This window comes from Drosophila subobscura, chromosome O (assembly GCF_008121235.1).
Source record: "Drosophila subobscura isolate 14011-0131.10 chromosome O, UCBerk_Dsub_1.0, whole genome shotgun sequence".
Taxonomy (NCBI): Eukaryota; Metazoa; Arthropoda; class Insecta; order Diptera; family Drosophilidae; genus Drosophila; species Drosophila subobscura.
The window spans coordinates 24,274,778-24,295,010 of record NC_048533.1 but is presented as its reverse complement, the minus strand read 5'-3'; the positions used below and the strand labels follow the sequence as shown (position 1 = coordinate 24,295,010).

At 46.3% G+C, this 20,233-nt stretch overlaps 4 protein-coding genes and 1 non-coding gene across 5 annotated transcripts; 1 reads left to right on the top strand and 4 right to left on the bottom strand.

Moving 5' to 3' along the window:
* Nucleotides 1–63: 63 nt before the first annotated feature.
* Nucleotides 64–1,718, bottom strand: LOC117899729. The gene is made up of 3 exons (XM_034809973.1): nucleotides 1,395–1,718; nucleotides 1,242–1,330; nucleotides 64–1,180 (listed from the first exon to the last, which is right to left on the bottom strand). Exons 1-3 carry the CDS (start codon nucleotides 1,664–1,666, stop codon nucleotides 486–488), a joined length of 1,056 nt encoding a protein of 351 aa, XP_034665864.1. The 5' UTR covers nucleotides 1,667–1,718; the 3' UTR covers nucleotides 64–485.
* A 119-nt stretch (nucleotides 1,719–1,837) lies between these two features.
* LOC117899727 lies at nucleotides 1,838–7,003 on the bottom strand. The gene is made up of 8 exons (XM_034809971.1): nucleotides 6,843–7,003; nucleotides 6,646–6,742; nucleotides 5,017–5,299; nucleotides 3,692–4,948; nucleotides 3,068–3,623; nucleotides 2,515–3,002; nucleotides 2,306–2,447; nucleotides 1,838–2,237 (listed from the first exon to the last, which is right to left on the bottom strand). The coding sequence occupies exons 1-8, from the start codon at nucleotides 6,886–6,888 to the stop codon at nucleotides 2,233–2,235; spliced, it is 2,874 nt and encodes a 957-aa protein (XP_034665862.1). The 5' UTR covers nucleotides 6,889–7,003; the 3' UTR covers nucleotides 1,838–2,232.
* A 3,113-nt stretch (nucleotides 7,004–10,116) lies between these two features.
* LOC117899817 lies at nucleotides 10,117–10,281 on the bottom strand. Its single transcript, XR_004649203.1, has one exon. It is a non-coding gene; the product is annotated as a U1 spliceosomal RNA (small nuclear RNA).
* A 2,562-nt stretch (nucleotides 10,282–12,843) lies between these two features.
* Nucleotides 12,844–18,552, top strand: LOC117898162 (cytochrome P450 4c3). The gene is made up of 7 exons (XM_034807371.1): nucleotides 12,844–13,277; nucleotides 16,266–16,498; nucleotides 16,565–16,724; nucleotides 16,795–16,864; nucleotides 17,313–17,598; nucleotides 17,662–17,941; nucleotides 18,008–18,552. Exons 1-7 carry the CDS (start codon nucleotides 13,043–13,045, stop codon nucleotides 18,346–18,348), a joined length of 1,605 nt encoding a protein of 534 aa, XP_034663262.1. The 5' UTR covers nucleotides 12,844–13,042; the 3' UTR covers nucleotides 18,349–18,552.
* Nucleotides 18,553–18,575: 23 nt separating this feature from the next.
* LOC117899382 lies at nucleotides 18,576–19,298 on the bottom strand. Its single transcript, XM_034809364.1, has 4 exons — nucleotides 19,239–19,298; nucleotides 19,026–19,181; nucleotides 18,799–18,966; nucleotides 18,576–18,731 (listed from the first exon to the last, which is right to left on the bottom strand). Exons 1-4 carry the CDS (start codon nucleotides 19,296–19,298, stop codon nucleotides 18,576–18,578), a joined length of 540 nt encoding a protein of 179 aa, XP_034665255.1.
* Between the last annotated feature and the right edge of the window lie 935 nt (nucleotides 19,299–20,233).

Genomic DNA, 20,233 nt, shown 5'->3' with positions numbered 1-20,233 from the left:
AGAACTATGTATGTATGCCACACAGGCACACTGGCGTGGCCCATAAATTATATTTGATGCCACAGTTTTGTTCTCTTTTGCTCCGTTTTTTATTGGACACTTGCAGGAAAAATGAAAAGGAAAACTCTGCTCACTCTGGCGGGAAAGTCGAAAGCGCTCTGACGACGCTGTTGTGCCTCTGCTGCTGTACTTGCCACGTCCCCAGTGACGGTGTGTGTGTGTCGATGGACGGGCCTGAAGCCGAGTGAAAAACTGCAGGCCCAGTACTCTTCCCTTCCCACTGCTTCTGCGAGTGCGCATTGCCGCAGCTGCAGGAGGACGGGATTAGCAGCGGGAGGGGGGGAGGCAAATAAATTGCGCGCATTTTTTTTGCTTGCAGTTTTCACATTTTTTCCTATGCTGGGCCAGGGACAGGGATAGAGGCAGAACAACAGAAAAAACATTTGGAAAAGCTTAAATGACGGGGCAACAGGTGTGGGGGAGACCTAATCAGCCGCAGCTGGAGCGGTGGCCTCTTCGACATCAACTGGAGGAGCTTCTGCCTCAGACTCGGACTCGCTTTCAGGCTCTGGGGGTGGAGGCGGTGCAATCGCACTGTGATCCGATTCAACGTCCGAGCTGGCAGCCTCCTCGCCTTCGGCCTCCTCCTCGATCTCAAAACGTTCGTCCTTGGACTCCTCTTCCTCGGGAACGACTTCCTCGTAGACGATAACCTCCTTCCACAATATCTCCTCTTCCACGCAGGCAGGCTCATCGCTCTGGGGCTCCACGCGCTTGTTCAGGTCCAGTTCGCAGATGCACGGCTCGGAGCGATCGAAGCCGCCGCAAGTCACACACGAGGAGGATGTTAGCAGCATGGAGGAGTGCGGTGAGGTGCTGGACAACACGGAACTGATACTCTTGGAATTTAGCTGGGCGTCCCGCGCGGCGGTCGGATATGTCGTCACTGTCTGCTGCGCCTTGTTCTGGATGCCCACTTCGGGACGCACCTGGCACTGGTTGCTGACTCGCGGCACCTTGGGATTGCTGCGCACCAAGTAGTCGGACACCCGCACCTTCCAGTTGTCCTGGCTGCAGTCCGGATTCTGCAGGATGTCGTAGACCTCTCCGATCAGCTGTTTTAGCATAGGTCGGTTGCAGAATCTATTTCGCTCGAACAAAGCTTTGGGCTCGTGGATGTCTGATGGTATGCAGAGAGGATGGAGGATGAAGGGAATGAATGCCAGTCGATTGCTACTCACAGTTGGGAAATATAAAGTTGATCTCGCGAGCCACGCTCTGGGCATTTTTGGTCACGTGAATGTTGCGCTCTAGGTCCGCGGATGTTCCGCTGTAGGTGCAATGATTTCATGAGGAATGGAATGATCTGCCGCGGTAGGTAGGGGCACACTTACAAGTAGCAGATCATGGTGTTGAGCAGCGACTGCACGGCATTCTCTTTGGTCACAATGAAGGCCTCCGAGACGCCCTTGGAGAGCAGTATAACCTCCAGCATGAAGCCCTTCTCGTCGGCATAGTCCGCATAAAACTCGGCTGCCAACTCCGGGGAGAAGGCTAACTTGCGGCTACCCTTAAGCAGGAATCCCTCGGCCAGCAGCTTCAGGAGCACCGGACGACGCTTGTGCATATAGTCCGGCTTAATGATCAGCAGCGAGTTCTCAAACATGATGTGAAACTAAATATATAAGTGATCCAGAAATTGGAATGGGAATTTTACAATAAGCGTGCTGCTTGTTATGTTCTCTCCGTTTCGTTTATGAAATATAATTTAACACATTTCGACTGCTTAAACTAGGCACATTGATCGAAGAAACACACAGTTCATGGGGGTATTTTGGATTCGCTAATATTTATATTGAATGTACGATTAAGTTACAGCTTAGTGTTAATTTTAGTTTCTGTTACAGTTCAACTTGTTCAGCCCGGTGTTCGCGTGCAGTTTAAAATCATTTAGTATCTTCATACATTCATCACAAATCTCTTCATCTCTTAACCAATTTGGAGCCGAATTTGGAACCGAAAATCAATCCAAAATAGAGTGCGGAAATAAAGTAAGTAAGGGTCGTTCTCATGTACAGTAAATCGTTATAGAATGTAAACGGATTATGTAAAGATTATATGTATGTATAAAGCGTGGGACTGTGTCACCCTCTTCCTCCTCCTCCTTCACTCCACTCCAACCCAATCCACCACACATCACAATGCGGTTGTCGCGTATCACGCCATCGGATCTTAGGCTGCAATGAAAAATGGAAGGTGGAAATTTGTCAGTGCGGGTTATGCATTTTATAAATGAATAATTTACCTGAAATTCTGGCAAAGGCCAGCGATGACTTCTCGCTGTCAAAGCACTTGCCAATCTCAGCACACACGTGCGACTGATCCACATAAGGTCGCTCGGACAGATGCTTAAAGCTGTTGCCATAGATGGAGATCATTTTGGAGCACTACGCGGTTAGGAAAATAAAATAATTAGCAAGGGTTGGTGTGAGGAAAACAAAAAGGGAGCCTTACAATGCTGTAGTACTTGGCTGGCAAGTTCTCGCAGGCCACCGAGGTCATTTCCACTGTGGTCACATCGGTCTCCTTTGCGTGGGCGCTGAGGAAGGGCAGCAGGACTTGGGTGGCGCCATGGCAGACACCGCATTCAATCACCGAATCGGTTACCACCTGGCTTAAGCAGAGCTGCAGCTTCTGGCATACCTCCTTGGGCGGCACCTTGCTCAGCAGATCGATGACGGCCGCGGCATAGCCCTCGACAAAGGTGTCGCACGGCTTGCGCACGGTGGCGGGCAAGTGGTCGCACACTGCCAAAATGGCACGCTTGATATCATCCTGTTCGGTTTTGTTCTTCAAATCAGCCTCCAGCTTGGTCATGATGAACTCGCAGAGCACGCAGGTGGGCGGCTCCTTGGGCTTGGGCGACTCTTCGAGGCGGGCCAACTGATCAGACGGATGGGGCAGGGCAATGACATCGTACTTGAGCGCCTCGTCAATTACAACTACAGGGAAGGACACACACAGTAGAGTTATTTAATTCCACTGCTTCGACTGTGATTATACTCACGATCATCTTGTTCGGAGAACAGGCACATTCCCAGCTCGGTGCAAATCAGTTTGGGATCCATCTCCTTCAGCAGGAGGTCGGCAATTTGGTCACCGAATTTGGTGATCAACTTGTGGCACTTGCTGGCCACTGGCTTCTTGAACTTGTCGCATGACTGCTCGAGGGCCTGCTTGATGCTTTCCTTGGTGGGGTGCTTGCCCATCTTCTTCTCGACAGTCTTCACCAGCTCCTCGCAGATCAAGCAGTTGGGGGCACCATTGTAGTCCTTCTCAAAGACGACTTCGATGGGCAAATTCTCGAAGGAGGCCACCTCGTTGAAGATCATCTCCTCGCTGCTGTTCGACTCGTCATCCTCCATGCTGATGCCCATGTCATCCAGATAGTTCTTGGTCTTGGGGCAGAGCTTGAGCTGCACGCAAATCTCCTGTGGCTTGAAGTCGGTGATGAGCATGTCGATCAGCTCGTTGGAGTAAGTGTTCACAAAGTCAACGCACTCGGCCCTCAGCTTGTTGGGCAAATGAACGCAGAGACCGGCCAGAACCTTCTTGATGTTATCCTGAAAAAACACAACAAACATGGGCGGAAGTTAGCGAGAGATCTGTGTGCCTGTTGTGGGATGCTTACCTTGGACTTGTTGTCACGGATCTTGCTCTGGGCAGCCTCGACGGCAAAGAGGCACAGCGGGCATGTGGGCTGATCCTGCTGATCGCCGGTGGTAACAGGAATTGGGTGGAACACCTCAATGTCCTCCTTATTGTCCAGATTGTGAGGGCACATTTGCAGCTTGGGGCACACTTCGCGGGGATTAAGTCCCTGGATAAGAAGGGCGATCACGGCATCTCCATACATCTCCACAAAGTTGCGGCACTGTCCGGCAACGCCTCTGGGGAACTTGGTGCACATATTCTCGACGCTGTGCTTGATCGTGTCATCGGTGGCGGGTGTGGCCAGTGTCTCCTGGATGAAGTGCAGCAAGTACTCACAGATGGTGCACAGCTCGCCGCCCTCTACCAGTGTGCTGGGATTGGCAGCACCCATCAGATGATCGATGGGCAGCTGCATGCCGATGAGCTCGTCCTGGGTGAACTTGGGTTCGTTGGCACCCAGCTTGTGCAGCTTCTTGATGGTCACCTGTACTTGGGCGGGCTCAATGACGGGCAGGAGAGGCATGATCGGCGCAACGGGTGAAGCGGGTGCAGCGTTCTTGGGGCAGACGCCAATGAGGAAGCAGGCGCCGTTGGCATCCAGCCTGTTCACCAGGGTGTTGTAAATCACATCGTAGTACTGGTCCACAATGCTGATGCACTCATCCTTGAAGCCGCGCGACTGCTTGCAGAAGCCCTCCAGCACCTGCTTGAACTCCGTCTCCGTGGTGTTGGCCACCAGAACGTCGCGCAGATGCTTAACCAGCTGCTCGCACAGCTCGCAGGGAATGTCATCGCCGGCATCCAAAGCAACCAGAGCCTCGGGCTCCTGCTTGTCCTCCTCATGCTGGTGGTACCGCGAGGCACACACTCCCGACAGGTGACAGAGTCCGTCCGTGTGCAGATGCTGGCGCACGTGCTCGTAGATGTCGTTGAAGTAGGTCAGCACAATGTTGGCGCAGGCGTCCGAGAAGCTGGACAGCGAGCCGCACACATGCAGGAACTGCTCCACCATTTCGTCGCGGTTGGCTGCCTCGAACTTCTGGTGAATCATGTACGTTAGCAGGTTGCACTTGCCACAGGAAAGCTGATTGGGCTTCAGGGCCACACTGGTCTCCTCCGACGAGTCATCTTCCTCCTCCGGCGGCACCTTTCCTTCGAGTGCGGCCTGGTAGGCTTGCTTCAGCTGTTCGTCGATGCGGGCGCTGTTGCAGAGACCGGCGACAGAGCAAACTTGCTGTGGAGGCAGAGCCAACAAAGTAGAATAAGCAAGGGATTCAATGGATTGAGGGGGAGCAGACTCACGTCGGGGTTCATTTGGGAGGCCAGGGCCTCAACCAGCTCGGGCAGGAAGTCGTCGGCCATCTTGATGCACTCCTTCTGGATGGTCTTAATGGGTAGCAGCTTGCAGGAACCCTCAAAGACCTCCTTCAGCTCCTCCTCGGTTTCGTTGCTCTTCAGCTGGTCGCGGGCCTGCGTCACCATGTCCTTGCATATCTGGCAGATGGAATCCGTGTCCACGGGCACCACCTTCTTCTCCCACACCGTCTGGATGCAGTGTCTGGTAGCCTTGCATTCCTTGGAGTTTCTGCAGCGGAGAAAGAACAAAGAAAACAAAGGGACAGTCAGCTTGAATTTCTCCGACACGATAAGCAATTAGGATTAGGCTGATGAAGCAGTAAGACCGCAACAGATCAAATGACCCGCATTCGTAATCGAGTGACCAAAGCAACGCCGAGTCAGCAGAGAGAGCAGAGTCCACTGCGGGAAAGGGAGAAGTTACTGGAACCAAAGCAAAATGCGAAGAGCGAACAGCGAACGGGCGCTCCCTTTCAGTTGAATGCACCCGCAGAGCATGTGATTACTGACTGATTACCGACAGTGGATAATATTTTGCATCCATCTGAACCATTTAGTTGGGATATTGGAACATTAAATTGCGTGAATCTCATCTACGGAATGAATTTGGATGTGCTAATGGCTCTAATGCTTATTAACAACACAAATACATATGTGTTTGCCTTCGGCACAAACACAAACAGCTAAAAATGTCTAGAGAGTGGTGTGGGGGAAAAACAACAAAAGATAAGCACGGAAATGTCTTTATGTGTGTGTACGAGTATGGGTCGTATATCTACGTACATCTACACAAACATTATATGGTGTATGTGATATTGTTTTTAATATTTTTGCAATGGCGACGTTTTTATTTCGGCGTCTGCAAAATGTTTTCACACAAAGAACGCGCTGAGAAATGCTGGATTTTCCTTGCGAGAGTTTAAAAATAAATCAATCAATGAACAAAGGAATGGGTTATACGGCACATCCAGCGATAAGTCCAACGAAAAGTAACGGAACCCTCCCAATCCACAAGAACCTACTCTCATTTGTGACACATGTATTCGGGGATTAGTCAGGGGGCTCAACGTATGGTTTCTGCTGTAATTCAACGATAACGAGCAGAGCAGAGCAGATCGGCTGTAAGTTGATCCCCGGATCGCATGAACTCTGGCTTAGTCATGCAAATAGTGGGGCGGGCGGTCAGTTGAGTTGATAAAGCAGCCGCCAGGCCTGCGATTAACTTTGTTCAGCTGCAGCGGCGGATTGTTAATTTGATTAACGGCAACAAGCGCGAAAACAAAGCGCGCTGAAGAATACAGAGAGAAGGGAGAGCTAGAGGGAGAACAAGAATAGGACCGAGGAACTAGAACAGTCGCCACAAAGGTTATCGGGAATGGCGACTATTGCGGACACTGGAGATTGATTGTTGATTGTCTTATCGTTGGCAACGAACAACTTTGGCTGGCTTATGGCTTGCAAACAATGAGCAAAGCGGGGAGAGGCCTCTCTCTCTCTGTCTCTTAAGAACTGCGTTTTCGCCTAGATAATTTCGATGACTTGTCACTTTTCTCCCGCCCCCCGCAGCACACTCACCTGAAATTGTCACACCAGTAGGTGGGTCCCCAGGTGCATTTGCTGGCGCCGACCAGTTGCTGGCCGCCGCTGCTGACAGGCGACGATGAGGCGATGCCTGAAATATTGCACCACAAAAGCCATACATGTAGGTTCACACAATCAAGTCACGAATCGCTTCTAGAAAAAACGCAATTTCCACTATGACACACACTTACCGCAGGCACAAACAGCCAAAATGGCCAAAAGGCCAGCTCTACGCATTTTCTTGGTTGTTCTTCTTTTTGAACTATTTGAAGTGGTCGAGGGAGGTTTGCTTCTTTCTGTATGTTTTGCGGGACTAGACTCGAGTTATTGTTATCTGTAAAAAATGGAAACGCGACTGCAACTGCAACTCATACAATTTTTTTTTTGCTTTGTTTTTGTTGACTCAGTGTGACCGTGGAATTATCGAAATGATCGGAAATATACCGAAAAATACCAGAATATACCTACTCATTTTTAAAATATACCGTAATTATACCGTAGTCTGAAATCATATTCCGCAATTTTGATATTCTATTTAATATTACTAGCTTGCATCAAAAAGTAACAAAGAAACCATAATTTAATCCGATTGAAGAATCATTTTTGCTTATTATAAATACTTATATTCATTGAATTGTATAGTTTATGACCTTATATTTTACAAATTTGTATTTGCATTTTTCATTCAAATCACCCCCTCTGGAAGCAACGGAGCTTTGCCTTCAGTATGTAAATTATTAACAGGGTCATATGTATGTAAACTTTACATAAACATATTGACAATTAGTGAAAGCGCGCATCATAAGAGGAAAATAAATTCTATTGTTTTCCTGAAAATTGCACATAGCGTGGGGAAGGTGTTCAGCTTTCAGAAAGCAAGCGAGAAATTGGTCTGTGTCAAAAAACTAATGTGTCGACAACAGGTAAAAACGTCACAAAAATTCCAGTGGCGCCAGGTAAATTACACCGGCAATTACAAATTTTAATCTTACGTGATGATTTTTTTTTTGGCCAAAAAAGAATGATTTTTATTGGTTTGATTGATTTTAACCAATAAAATTGAGAGAGAAAACTATCGATCAATTATCTATCGAGAATATACTGATATTTATTTGAAACATAAAACCACTATTTTTTCTCATTTGAATAGTACAAACTGCAAAGCCGTTTGTCCTCGCACAGAGGCACAAGGCAAAATCAACCTACTTGGACACCTTTGAAGGACTACAGGCAGCCGTTTTTCTTTGTCTTGGATCCACAACTCTAGGATATCCCAGATTTTTCACGCATATGTTACACGCAAGCTAAGGGCCACAGCCTTGAAATAAGAATTGTATCCCATTGATAAATATGTACATTATGTGCTTACATGGTAATTACAAATAGTCCATAGTGCGCGAACTCACCACGATTTAAGAGATAAAAGCTGCCAGAGCGTAAAAAAAATACGCGCTGCCACACTGATGGAAAATGTTTGACTCTAGGCGGCGAATTTGAAATTTAGCCAATAGTCAATTTGTTTTTTATTATTATCACAAAAATTTCTAAAGTTACACAAAGTAATGTTGTTTTTTGTATGTAACGAGGGCAAACATGAAATAAGAATATATTGACCCCAACGGCATACTACATATTCTAGATAAATTCTCAAAATAACTCAAAATGGTATTTTAATGGATTTTGAATCGCAGATTTAATAACATATTGCCGCGTGAAAACTATGACAATAACCATCAGCGATGGTCTTGAACTCTTGCTCGGCTATCAATACGCCCATAAATGAGCGGCACAGCCCAAGCGCTTAACCCCCTTTGGCCAGCCGTTCGATAGTGACGACGACTCGGCAAGCGCACATTAAAATATAGAGAAGCAGAGAGAACAATTCCATTGTAATTGTGCCCCACAGCTGAGGTAAATTGATTGATGTAAGCGCGAATGGGAACGCACACGATTATATTACCAGAGGCAGGGTCTCGGTCTCTACCCACACCTCACTCGATCCATGATGGTGTACTCGTAGTGTCTGTTTGCCTGGGAAAATGCATAGTAAACAAACAAATTTCGGCTGCGACTGGCGATGCCTATCAGAATGTAACTCTCCAATTTGTTTGCGTATCAAATTGTGTATGAGAAACATCTTGAATGTGTCTCGCATAGATACATTCTCGGCTGCTGCTGACACTGAGCACTGAGCGCGAAGTTGCCACCGATTGAAAGTCGAGGTCATCCGGTGGTGTTGGCGCTGGTGGTGGCGGTCGCCGCTCGACGGTGGTTGTCTTGGCAAGCGAAATGCCAAATGCAAGCCGCCAGGCCAATCCGCGATCTATCCAATATGGCTATATCTGTGTCAAAACCAAAACGAAAACCAACGATTCGGCTGGCCAGGGGCTTAGAAGGAAACTTGAAACTGGTCGCGTTGACCCTGAAGCCGGATGCCTGCATCGCCATTTGGTTCTTTAACCAAATTTTAATGCCACCAAATTGAGGCTGCACTTGACCATTGGCAGTGAAGTTTTGTCTGACTCAGGTCTGGGCCCGCAGCGATAATTTGGCCAGAACAAGCGGCCAAGACGCACGCAATCATGGCCAATGCCATTGGGAAAGTCTCTCCGGCCCACCATTTGGGGGAGTCGGAGGAAGGTAGTTATGGCAGTGGGTTGTGTGTTGCGTGAGAGAGATTGTACGTAGTTAGCTACTCTAATTGCCGGCGCTGCGATTACAAGACAAGACACGCCGAAAGTGCGTCACATAAACATAAACCCCAACCCCCATCTAATGGGTAATTGTTTTACTGCCTCATGTCTGACCTCTTGTGCAACTTCCTTTCCCATGAGCCGGTGCTGCAACCCAAATGGATTGCCACTGAAGTTTCTACAGTAGTTTGCACTCTCCACTCTAGACACTCTATGCGGAAATGAACTTGACCTTATCGACGAGCCCAGAGCAGAGCAGACCGCTAGCTAACTGGCCAAAGACGAATGGCGTTAGGCCAAATGCGAGTTAATCAATTCAGCAACAACCACAAGCGGCCAAGCGGCTAAGCAGCGGAAAATACAAGTTGCTGCTCTGTGTTGCTGGCCATAATTTGTGAGTCAAACAGTCGCTGGCTAATGATAATAAACGAACGGAACACCACCGCACCTCACCGCACCGCACCGCAACAGTAACAAAAGCCAAGGAACAAAATCTAAAACTTTTATTGCAGTCTTTGGTTGAAGGCGACGACTGCTTCTTCCGCACGTAGTCAGAGTCAGTCGGAGATTTCCAGATCAAGTTCAAGTTTCAAGCATAGAAAAGAGATGCGATGCTGCCACAGAGAACCAGACTAGAAGCATTGAACTGAAACCGAAACTAAAACCAAAACACGGTTTGCTTTGACCCATTGAACTGCTTTGATAACCAACCCAACGCCCCCCCATCGACATTGAGCAGGTTTGTCTTGAATATTGAAAATGCATTAATAATGTCGGGACGGCGCGAACGCCATTCCCGGCTACCAAAAATTACACGCACGAGTTATTCACATTAGGAATAATCGCAGAGGTCAACTCAGCCGAGGTGCAATGGCCAAGCCTCACTCCGGAGGAACCGCCTTCGTGATCACGGTTAACCTCTACGCCAGGTAAGTATGCTTTACTCTGCTCGGCTCAGGGCTATCCTTGCAGTCCTGGCTGGAACCAGTTGGGAATTGCAGTGCGCACGAAAGTAGTTCCAGCACAGCGCAGCAGGGTGGAACGACAGGATATGCGTGCACCCGGGGGTTGGCATTGACTGAGAAAAACTCTTTGAGGGAAAACATTTGAGAATAAATCATTGGGAAATGAAAACTAATAACTAATTATGGTTTAAACAAGTTAACTCCCTAAGCCTGAATTTCAACTTGAAGATGATAATTTTCAGGAATTTCTTTCCCCAAAAATATTCCAAGAGCGGAAGAAGCGTAAACGGTCATCGTGATGAATGAATAAAAGCCAACACATGTGTGGCCTTGATCTTGAAATCCAAGAAGCCAGAGGCCAGCTGCCCTCCATATAACATGCTTCGAATATCTCTCTACCGGTTATTAGCATATTCGTGCGAGTTGCTCGAATCTGCAGCACAAATCAGCCAGCGATCGACTGCACGTAATCCAAGAAAACAAAGCCCCGGCGTATCCAAAATTAAAAGGCCTATTAGCTTAGATATAATTATAATGGGAGGAGCGGGAATATGCTTGCCACTATGGTTATGTTCGGGTTAAATGTTTCACATTGACGACACTTGGCCAGGGGCTTCCCCCGACGCTTGAGTTGTTTCTGTGGCGTACCAAGAATTAGACGATAAAATTGTTAAATGAAAACAGAAGTGGACGCTGGACGGTGGACAGAAGTCTCGAACAGCGCATGACTCGGCAATTTGGGCAATCCGCTTTTTCTTCGCGAAGCTGTTAATTCTTCTATAATTAAAGAACGAGTCGCTTGGACCACAAACAGCCACTTCTGCTCGTACTTCTACTTCCTAGACTCGGACAACGGAGTTTAATTCGATTGTGTTCGTGTGTGTGTGAGTTGTGTCTGATTCTTTGGAGGTTTCGTAATCACTTATTTTCTACGTTTCTGATTTACAGATGAGGCCCCCAAAATGGTGAGTGTAACATGTATCTAATGGTGGGTCTTTATCGCAGTTTGGATGCTGATAGAACGCTGGAAATAGGCTGGGACTGTGGTCCCTGACCTTTGGGGGGACTCTCTTCGCGTCAGCTTGTTATGATAATTTTTGGATTAAAATCGAAGACACAAACCAACTCTTGGAGTCCGGTTTTATAATTTATTTCGGGTGCCAGCCCAAGAATATCTATTAAATTATAATTCTTCGGCATCGTTGGGATTATGTCACATGGCCAATCCCTGGAGCAGCCTGGAGTGGTGTATAAATTGGCAAGGTTCTCTTTGGCATCTGAAATCTAAGATCATGAGGGGTCTCACATGCTAGGAACAGGTTCGTCGGCATCACACACAGAGCAGACACAAAACGAAACCCAAAACGCAAATAACGATATTAAATTAATTTTGTTAACTAAGAACCCAAAAAAGAAGTCACACTGGTTTCCGTAGGACCGCAGCACGAGCTACAAACTGTGACGGCCATTAAAAATGATCATAAGGAAGCTTCTCCTTGGCCTTGGGTTACATTTAACAACTCGATCTCAATGGCAATTTACTACCTAAGAATCTTCAAACCGAATCAGAACGCAGTGCGAGGCTGCAGTCGATGGCATTGGCAAATGATTTGGAAATTCTGAAATCACTCGAATCAGACGCTCCCGTTTCGAAGTGTCTACCAGCGGACATGACAGTGCGTTTAGGTTTGTTTTAATTGCACTCAAATAATGAAAAGTGTATCTATAGTTAATGGCTCCTCTCAAGTCTCTCACAGAATCCAACGGCCTCATCCCCAAGTGCTGTTCAAGGCCACATCTGGGCAGAACCTGGAGCTGTCAATTCTCAATGCTCAATGGGCCACAATTAATTTCAGAGGGAGATCTTTGCGACTTCTGTTTTTGGTTTTCGAACCCAAGGGCAGGCCATCAAAGTGCAAAAAAATATAAATATGGAAAATAAAGTACACTGAAAATAGAGGCTGCTGAAATGAGGTGATGGGGAGTGGCATACCCACACACCGAGAGGAGATCTATTCTAGGGAGTTGCAATGCCAGTTTCTATGCATTGATTCTTGAAAAAATCGAATACATGCCAAGATGACACGCTCTTACATTGAATATAATTTGTATATAAAATATCATCATTATTTCTCTATGTGGAATTCTCTGTGGAACTGCAACTATTTGTAGGTCTCATAAACAGCAAAAGACCCAGTCATCTAGGCAACAATGAGAGTGACAGACACAAAGACAAAATGACAGACAGACAGACAGCCGAGTGCAAGGCAGTCGTTTTGGCTACCTTTTTGTCGCCTCTGGCACTGCCATCTCGTCTCTACTACCTTTTCGCGATCGAGCACACACAGCACTGCCGAGCAGATGGAGATACTCTCAGACACAGACACACAATAGATACATAGATACACAACTACTAATACAGCTAAAGCTACGAGACGAAGCCGAGCTTGTGACGAGAGCCGCTCGAAAAACCCGAAACGCTTGGCCCGAAATTTTTAGCACTTCTTTTTAAATTTTTGTGCAATCTCGGATTTTTGGTTAGTTGTCTATTGGAGTTCGCAGCCAACGCTTATATCCAACATCTCGATAGGGTTCGCCGGATCCGGTTCGATCTATACAAAACAAACGTCTACGTGCGATAGGGATATGCCCCGGGCATATAAAAGTGAACCAAAAACGCAAGCAAAACTATTTAATACAAACTCCTATCCGAGCTGCAATCTGACATAAAAGATGTCCTCAAAAGTGATAAGTTCTCTGATGGCCGAGAGCATTTTGCTCACGAAAATGGCCCAAGTGATTTCGGGTTACTCTCCGGTAACAATCTTCCTGCTGGCATCCATCACCATCTTCCTGGTGGTCTACAACAAGCGCAGGTCCCGCCTGGTGAAGCACATAGAGAAGATCCCGGGCCCAGCGGCGATGCCCTTCCTGGGCAATGCAATCGAAATGAATGTGGATCACGATGGTGAGTTCTAGAGTTCTCAGAGCCTCATTTGGAGCATGCTCTGTGTACACTCTGTGACTGCTCCAGTTAGTGATATTGACCCTGGAGTCATTGATATGCCTATGCGGCATGGCGTCTATGATTGATTGGACAAACACTGAGCCGAGCCGAGCTGAGGAGGTGCTAATTTTGCTGATCAGCTCCCAACGAGCCAGCCCATGTCTGTGAGAGATCTTCGATGGATCGCTCTTTTGGTTTGGATTCCATGGCAGTGTTAATGAACTTTGTTTAGCTTTTGGAAATTCACTTTCATCGCGGAAGATGGTTCCCCCGCCCGTTAAGTTAGAGATCCCATAAACCCAGTCGCTAATTGTTTTATAGAACAGCCTCGACAAACATTTTGAAATGCAACAAAAAACTGGTTGAAAATTGGGTTGTAATAAGCAGGTGATTTGTTTGCTCTTTGTTTGAGCTTTTTTTTTCTCTCCATTTTTTAATTTAATTAACATATTTGTCTATGTTTACGTGGTTTGCCTCAGCTTCGATTGGGGACAAACAAAATATGAATAAATCGAGTTGCATTTGAGCGTGGAGCCCAAACGAGGTGTTTAATTCGAATGTATTTAAATTAGGAAAAAGTTCTGCGCAAAGCCATTCAACTTTGCCCCAAAACAGAAGCTAACCAAAATAGTACAAAAACAATCCCATAAAATATTTAATTGGAAACCTCAGACGGAGGTTAATTTGACACTTAATCACCAGACACCAGATGAATTTTAGAACTAAAACAGGAACAATCAAAAGTTATCACACAAATTAGCGTAAATAAATACGACCAGACTTTGAAGTCGTTTAAGACTTTCCCTTTGTTGTCATTTGACAGCACTTTTCACACGCACTTTATATGGAATTAAAACTATTACCAAATATGAACAGAGCGGAGGGGAGAATCATAAGAAAGATCAGTGGCCAGAAGCTTAGAGTCCATAAATCAGTGGCATAACAAGACAAACAAATATACACTTGAAGAGCGATAAAAATAGCCATAAACAAGGTAGACCCAGACCCAGACCCAGACCCAGACTCGACTCAGACTGAGGCTCACAAAAAGGTCCAACGCAGACAATGGGCAATGGGCCTGGCCTCTTGGCCGAAGCGGACTTGATCTTGACACTGAATCGTAGAAGAACTCTGCAGTTCTCCATTGATCGATGTATGATTAATTCGCATGCCTCAGATCCGCTTTTGCAATGCCGAAGACAAAGCAAATTAACATAAATTTAAATGCGGAAGCAGCCCCCCAAGAGATACGAAATTTGTGGCCAAACTATTGGACCGCTGCAGCTTTGCTTTGGTGGCTTTGAGCGGATTTCATGTAGGAAATGAATTTGATAAAATGTATAAAATATTGTTTCTCATTTGAGCCCTGACTGGATTCGATTCATTTCCGTTTTTGTGCTTTTTCTTTGTCTTTGAAGAGATTCAAGCTCAAGATCTCTTGTGCCGAGTGGCTACATCCCCCCTGCCAATCAGGTTTTTGTTTCATCTTGAGGGTTCTTATGGGCTGCTGCCCAATTAGCATTTACTATTGTAAAATGTTTCATTGAATGTTTAGCAGTGTTTCGAGCAAGTGATAATCAAGTTAGATCTTCTAATGAGTCGGGGTCCAGAACATTGGGAACTGGTTCATCAAAACCAGTCGAAAATCATCTTGAAGCCGAAAGAGCCGAATAGAGAGTCAGAAGATTTCATCAAATGTTCGCTAAATAAAAGATTCTTTTGCTGTCAAGGCAATCGAGGAGTACCAGCCACAATTTGTGGAGCGATTAGCAGCCTCTGGGATTTGATGAATATTTTTATAATTTAATTTAAGAACGCTGTTGTCTCTGCAATTACGACTCTTTTGTTAGATGCTAAAAATGAAATACGATGTTGCAGCAAATGGCTGAATGAGCGAACGAACAGCGGCTGCCCAAGGTCAAGTGGTTCTTGATCATGCATATTTCTCTTGGATAACTCGCAGTTGAAGAGCCAAGAAGCTTGGCTACAAATGAGTGGACTGTGAAGTGGAGTGTGGAGTGGAGTGTAGTGCTGCCAAGGCTTCGACTGGTTTCCAGTTCTAATGTTAGAGAACATTCGCTGACTATCTGCGGGTCACGGCTGCCTGGGGTCGGTTGTGGGTGTTCTGCATTGGCTGCTGGGTGCGGCATTGGGGAGCACTTGGATCGCCGTCTGGCAGTTGGTAACTGCTTTTTAATGTGCACTGCCAATGTCAGGCAGGCGCGAGGGCTACCAAAATTATGCCAGACATAAATTATTTCAAATTGCCAAAGCAATTTTACGCACAAAATACCGCAGCAGCCAGGCAGGCAGGTGACAGGCAGGTACAATATGAAACTCAAAATCAAAATGATAATGAAGAGACCCGTAGACCCATGGAGACAAGGGCTGTGCCGGCTCTGTGAAATGTGCTTTGTTTTGTGAGAGTACGAAATCTGCTACCCATTTTCGGGGTACCCATTTCGGTGACTTCCATGCAAACTTCCGACAAAGATCCACTGGCCATCACTGGACTGCCATCAAAACTAGTATGTGTGTCGGCGTCATCATCAAGTTTTGCTTTTTGGGTGTTTTTTTTGGGGTTACATAAAGTCATTATTAGAGATCGCTGAATGGCCACGCATGAGTATGGGTTTTGGGTGTAGGTCCCCAGTCCCAGTCTCTGTTCATGTGTGCGAGAGAGTGTTTCATCTTTTTAATTAATGCAACACACTCATAAAGGTGTTTAGTGTCTATGAGTAAGCTGCCTTCGCTCTGCTCTCGGGTGTTTTCTTAGAAAGTAATTGCAGCGACCTTGATGTGGTGGCCCAAAGAGGCGGCGCGGCGGCCCCCTAATTGCTGGCGTAAATTATTTTCTCACACAAATTTGTCATAAGCGTTACGATTTGTTGTGTGTTTGTTAACCGGTTTCGCACCATCACCAATCCAACCAATCCAATTCTCTTTCAGAGCTCTTCAACCGCGTCATCGGCATGCAGAAGCTGTGGGGCACGCGTCTTGGCATCAATCGCGTCTGGCAGGGCACCTCGCCCCGGGTGCTGCTCTTCGAGCCTGAGACGGTGGAGCCAATACTGAACAGCCAGAAGTTTGTGAACAAGAGCCACGACTACGACTATCTGCATCCCTGGCTGGGCACCGGCCTCCTCACCAGCACCGACCGCAAATGGCATTCCCGCAGAAAGGTGAGTGACGGGATGGCTCCTCCTTCGTTAGAATTGTTTGGGTAACTCTTTCTGCTGTTATTGCAGATTCTCACGCCTGCTTTCCACTTCAAAATCTTGGATGACTTTGTGGATGTTTTCAACGAGCAGAGCGCCGTGCTGGCCCGCAAGCTGGCCGTCGAGGTGGGCAGCGAGGCGTTCAATCTGTTTCCCTACGTCACGCTCTGCACCTTGGACATTGTCTGTGGTGAGTGTCAATGTCGTGTGGGGTCTCCACAGACCGTTGCTAATTGCGTCACTCACTCATCTTATTGCAGAGACCGCTATGGGTCGCAGAATCTATGCACAGAGCGACAGCGAGTCGGAGTACGTGAAGGCAGTCTACGGGTAAGAGACAGCCACAGTAGATGCCCTAATGATCAGAAAAGAGTGTGGCAATGGGTTGGGTTGTATCATCTTCCGAAAGTTATCAACGCCCCCCGTCCTGGCAGCAGTTTAATATCGGAAGCTGTCATGCCAGCTGTCAGAACGGGGAGACGCAGAGAAACCTTCCCCCAACGGCTACATATGTCCACCCATCCGCCCTGCGCGCAGGCAGGCGCAAGAGCAGGAGTGCTGGAGTGCAGCCATGTGGAAAATATGCGAGATTAAGATGTCAATTCGATGCTTGAAGTGCTCCGATGCTGATAACAGACAGCTCCTGCTCCTGCTGCTCCTGCTGCTGACACGCCTCATGAAGCACACACCCAAACCCACACTTGACTAACTTTCAATTTAACGCAACACTTTCACAATCCCAATCCCCCCATTCCAATCTCATTTCTATTCCCCTTAGAATTGGCTCGATTGTGCAGAGTCGACAGTCGAAGATCTGGCTGCAGAGCGACCTCATCTTCCGGCTGACCGAGGACTACAAGCTGCACCAGAGCTACATCAATACGCTCCACGGATTCTCCAACATGGTGATTAGGGAGCGCAAGTCCGAGTTGGCCCTCCTGCAGGACAACAACAACAATAACAACAACACTCCCGATGCCTACGATGATGTGGGCAAGAAGAAGCGTCTGGCCTTCTTGGATCTGCTGATCGATGCCTCCAAAGAGGGCACCGTCCTAACCAATGTAAGTGCCACGCGAAAGAGTCAGCCAAACATATTTTTAAACGTCTCATTTGCCACTCCACAGGAGGATATTCGAGAGGAGGTGGACACGTTCATGTTCGAGGGGCATGACACCACTTCGGCGGCCATTTCGTGGACTCTGTTCCTGCTCGGCTGCCATCCGGAGTACCAGGAGCTGGTGGCGGATGAGCTCGACTCGATATTCGGCAACGACAAGGAGACCCCCGCCACCATGAAGAATCTCTTGGACATGCGCTATCTGGAGTGCTGCATCAAGGACTCCCTGCGCCTCTTTCCCAGTGTGCCCATGATGGCGCGCATGGTGGGTGAGGATGTGAATATTGGTAAGATAATTACGCTCCCAGTGATGTCACGATCTCTGAACTGACTAATGATTCTTCCGATTGCAGGTGGCAAACTCGTGCCCGCTGGCACCCAGGCCATCATCATGACATACGCCTTGCACCGCAATCCACGGATCTTCCCCAAGCCCGAACAGTTCAACCCGGACAACTTTCTGCCCGAGAACTGTGCCGGCCGCCACCCCTTTGCGTACATTCCCTTCAGCGCCGGACCACGCAACTGCATTGGCCAAAAGTTCGCCATTCTGGAGGAGAAGGCCGTCATCTCCACGGTGCTGCGCAAGTACAAGATCGAGGCTGTCGATCGTCGCGAGGATCTCACCCTACTGGGCGAGCTCATTCTGCGGCCCAAGGATGGGCTCCGTGTCAAGATCACGCCGCGTGATTAAGGGGCAGACAGCTCAGAGTTCCATCACTCCATCCAAAGTATACAACGTGTAAATATTTAGAGATATGTGCTCCTAATTTTAGGTATTAGTTTATGTTAAACTAAACGATTAATGAAGAGGGTTGTACCCCAATTTTCTCTGTAATCTGTAATCTACTCAATGTTAGGCTAAGAATAAAACTCAGAGATTGAATAATATTATCCCAAGCTAGAACTGTGTTTATTTATTTAAAAAAGAGTGAAAAAGAATTTGACTTCAGCGCGAATTACATTGTAAGCGAACCAGTTGGATTGGAAGAGGTATTCCCCCCTGGGAAAGGGAAGGACCTCTGTAAAGTGGCGATTGATAAAGTTAACAGAAACTTTGTCGACCGCTAGATCATGCTGGGAATAAAAAAAAGTAAAGATAAATCTCCCAAGAAAGCAATTCAAGTACAAAGCCCTCACTTACATCGAAGGGGCAGGTGTGGTTCATATTTGAATGGGATCTGAATATTTCATGAAAGAAAAAAAACATAGGGTTAGATTTTGAATTTCTCAATGCCTTGCAAGCGTCCACAGTGATATTGTAGAGGAACGGCTCATAGCCACTGAATCGCTTGAGCAGTGCAAAGTTCACCTGTAACGATCGAATTTAAAACTACACGAATAAACAAATATTATGTCCCGTAAACATACTTTCACTTTGGTAATAGGAACTTTATACAATTTCACTTTGACGGAAACATATTTGTAGCTCCGATTCACTGACTTCAGATGGCAATACTCAAAATCATTAAATTCCTTGTCCAATGAAGTGCACTTGATGTTTGTAAACTCCACTTCTGAAGAGATCTAAAATAGTTTTTCATTATTTTAGGGATTTTTAATTTGAATTAAAAGGATACGCACTCCTGTGAATAGATGCAGAAACAAAATCAGCTGAACCAGAAGAATGTACGTGGAGCCCATCTCGAATAACAATGAAACACCGAAAACACATCGCGACACGATTTAAGTTTTGCATATGGCATCAGAATATTTTTAAACCCCCAATTAGGGTGTTTAAGGTGTTTAAAGTCAAATCAGGTAATCCATTTCCATATCAAGAACGGGAATATCAGAATGATTTAATAACCTTACCAGTGGATACTAGAGCCGTGATTCGACGAGAGTTAGTTATCTTTCTAAGAGCACTCTAAATATTAGATCGCTATTAGTGTTCACATTTTCATACAAAAAACCAACAATTATCTCTTATTCCCGTTCGTTACGGTCCATTTGGTTTGCACAAATGAATATGAACATATTGCGTCTCGGAACTGTGATATGTGAGGGCTTTATATAAACTTTGACCTCAGGAAAGAATAAAAATTAAAAAATAAAACTCAGAACATTTCGGCATTGTTTCTGAAATGCATTATAAAAATATTATTTTATTGACTTCAGATGGCAATACTCAAAATTATCGAATTCCTTATCCAGGGAAGTGCATTTGATATTTGTAAACTCCACTTTTGAACCGATCTCAAATAATGTTTCATTATTATTCGATGTTCAATTTGATTCGAAAGGATACGCACCTCTCCAACGAGATATAGGAACAAAATCAGTTGAACTAGAACCATATACGTGGAGCTCATCTTGACAAGTAATGTAAAATCGAAAGCCATTGCGATACGACTTGCATTTCGCATATGGCAAAAGAGTACTTAACTCCCCATTTGCGGTGTGTTTAAATTCAAATCAGGTGGTAATCCATTACCATATTATATATTTAATGAATCAATAGCATTACGAATTCCCAGTAAACTAATACGATGTGATGATTCGAGGAGGGTTAGTTTTCTTCCCATACGCAGAGAATGAGAATGAATGCTCTGCTTTTCGGCATTCTCTCTCAATTA

What these genes read in the sequence shown, in the direction of transcription:
- LOC117899729 (XM_034809973.1), bottom strand. Translation starts at nt 1,666, where the DNA reads ATGTTTGAGAACTCGCTGCTGATCATTAAGCCGGACTATATGCACAAG. An exon ending in AACACCATGATCTGCTACTT is followed by an intron (nt 1,331 to 1,394) that starts GTAAGTGTGCCC and finishes TTGCACCTACAG; the next exon opens with CGGAACATCCGCGGACCTAG. An exon ending in CAACTTTATATTTCCCAACT is followed by an intron (nt 1,181 to 1,241) that starts GTGAGTAGCAAT and finishes GCATACCATCAG; the next exon opens with ACATCCACGAGCCCAAAGCT.
- LOC117898162 (XM_034807371.1), top strand. Translation starts at nt 13,043, where the DNA reads ATGTCCTCAAAAGTGATAAGTTCTCTGATGGCCGAGAGCATTTTGCTC. An exon ending in CACCTTGGACATTGTCTGTG is followed by an intron (nt 16,725 to 16,794) that starts GTGAGTGTCAAT and finishes ATCTTATTGCAG; the next exon opens with AGACCGCTATGGGTCGCAGA. An exon ending in AGGGCACCGTCCTAACCAAT is followed by an intron (nt 17,599 to 17,661) that starts GTAAGTGCCACG and finishes GCCACTCCACAG; the next exon opens with GAGGATATTCGAGAGGAGGT.
- LOC117899382 (XM_034809364.1), bottom strand. Translation starts at nt 19,298, where the DNA reads ATGGGCTCCACGTACATTCTTCTGGTTCAGCTGATTTTGTTTCTGCAT. An exon ending in TTCTGCATCTATTCACAGGA is followed by an intron (nt 19,182 to 19,238) that starts GTGCGTATCCTT and finishes AAACTATTTTAG; the next exon opens with ATCTCTTCAGAAGTGGAGTT. An exon ending in TTCCTATTACCAAAGTGAAA is followed by an intron (nt 18,967 to 19,025) that starts GTATGTTTACGG and finishes CGATCGTTACAG; the next exon opens with GTGAACTTTGCACTGCTCAA.
- LOC117899727 (XM_034809971.1), bottom strand. Translation starts at nt 6,888, where the DNA reads ATGCGTAGAGCTGGCCTTTTGGCCATTTTGGCTGTTTGTGCCTGCG. An exon ending in CCTCCCAAATGAACCCCGAC is followed by an intron (nt 4,949 to 5,016) that starts GTGAGTCTGCTC and finishes CTGCCTCCACAG; the next exon opens with CAAGTTTGCTCTGTCGCCGG. An exon ending in GTTCTCCGAACAAGATGATC is followed by an intron (nt 3,003 to 3,067) that starts GTGAGTATAATC and finishes CCTTCCCTGTAG; the next exon opens with TTGTAATTGACGAGGCGCTC.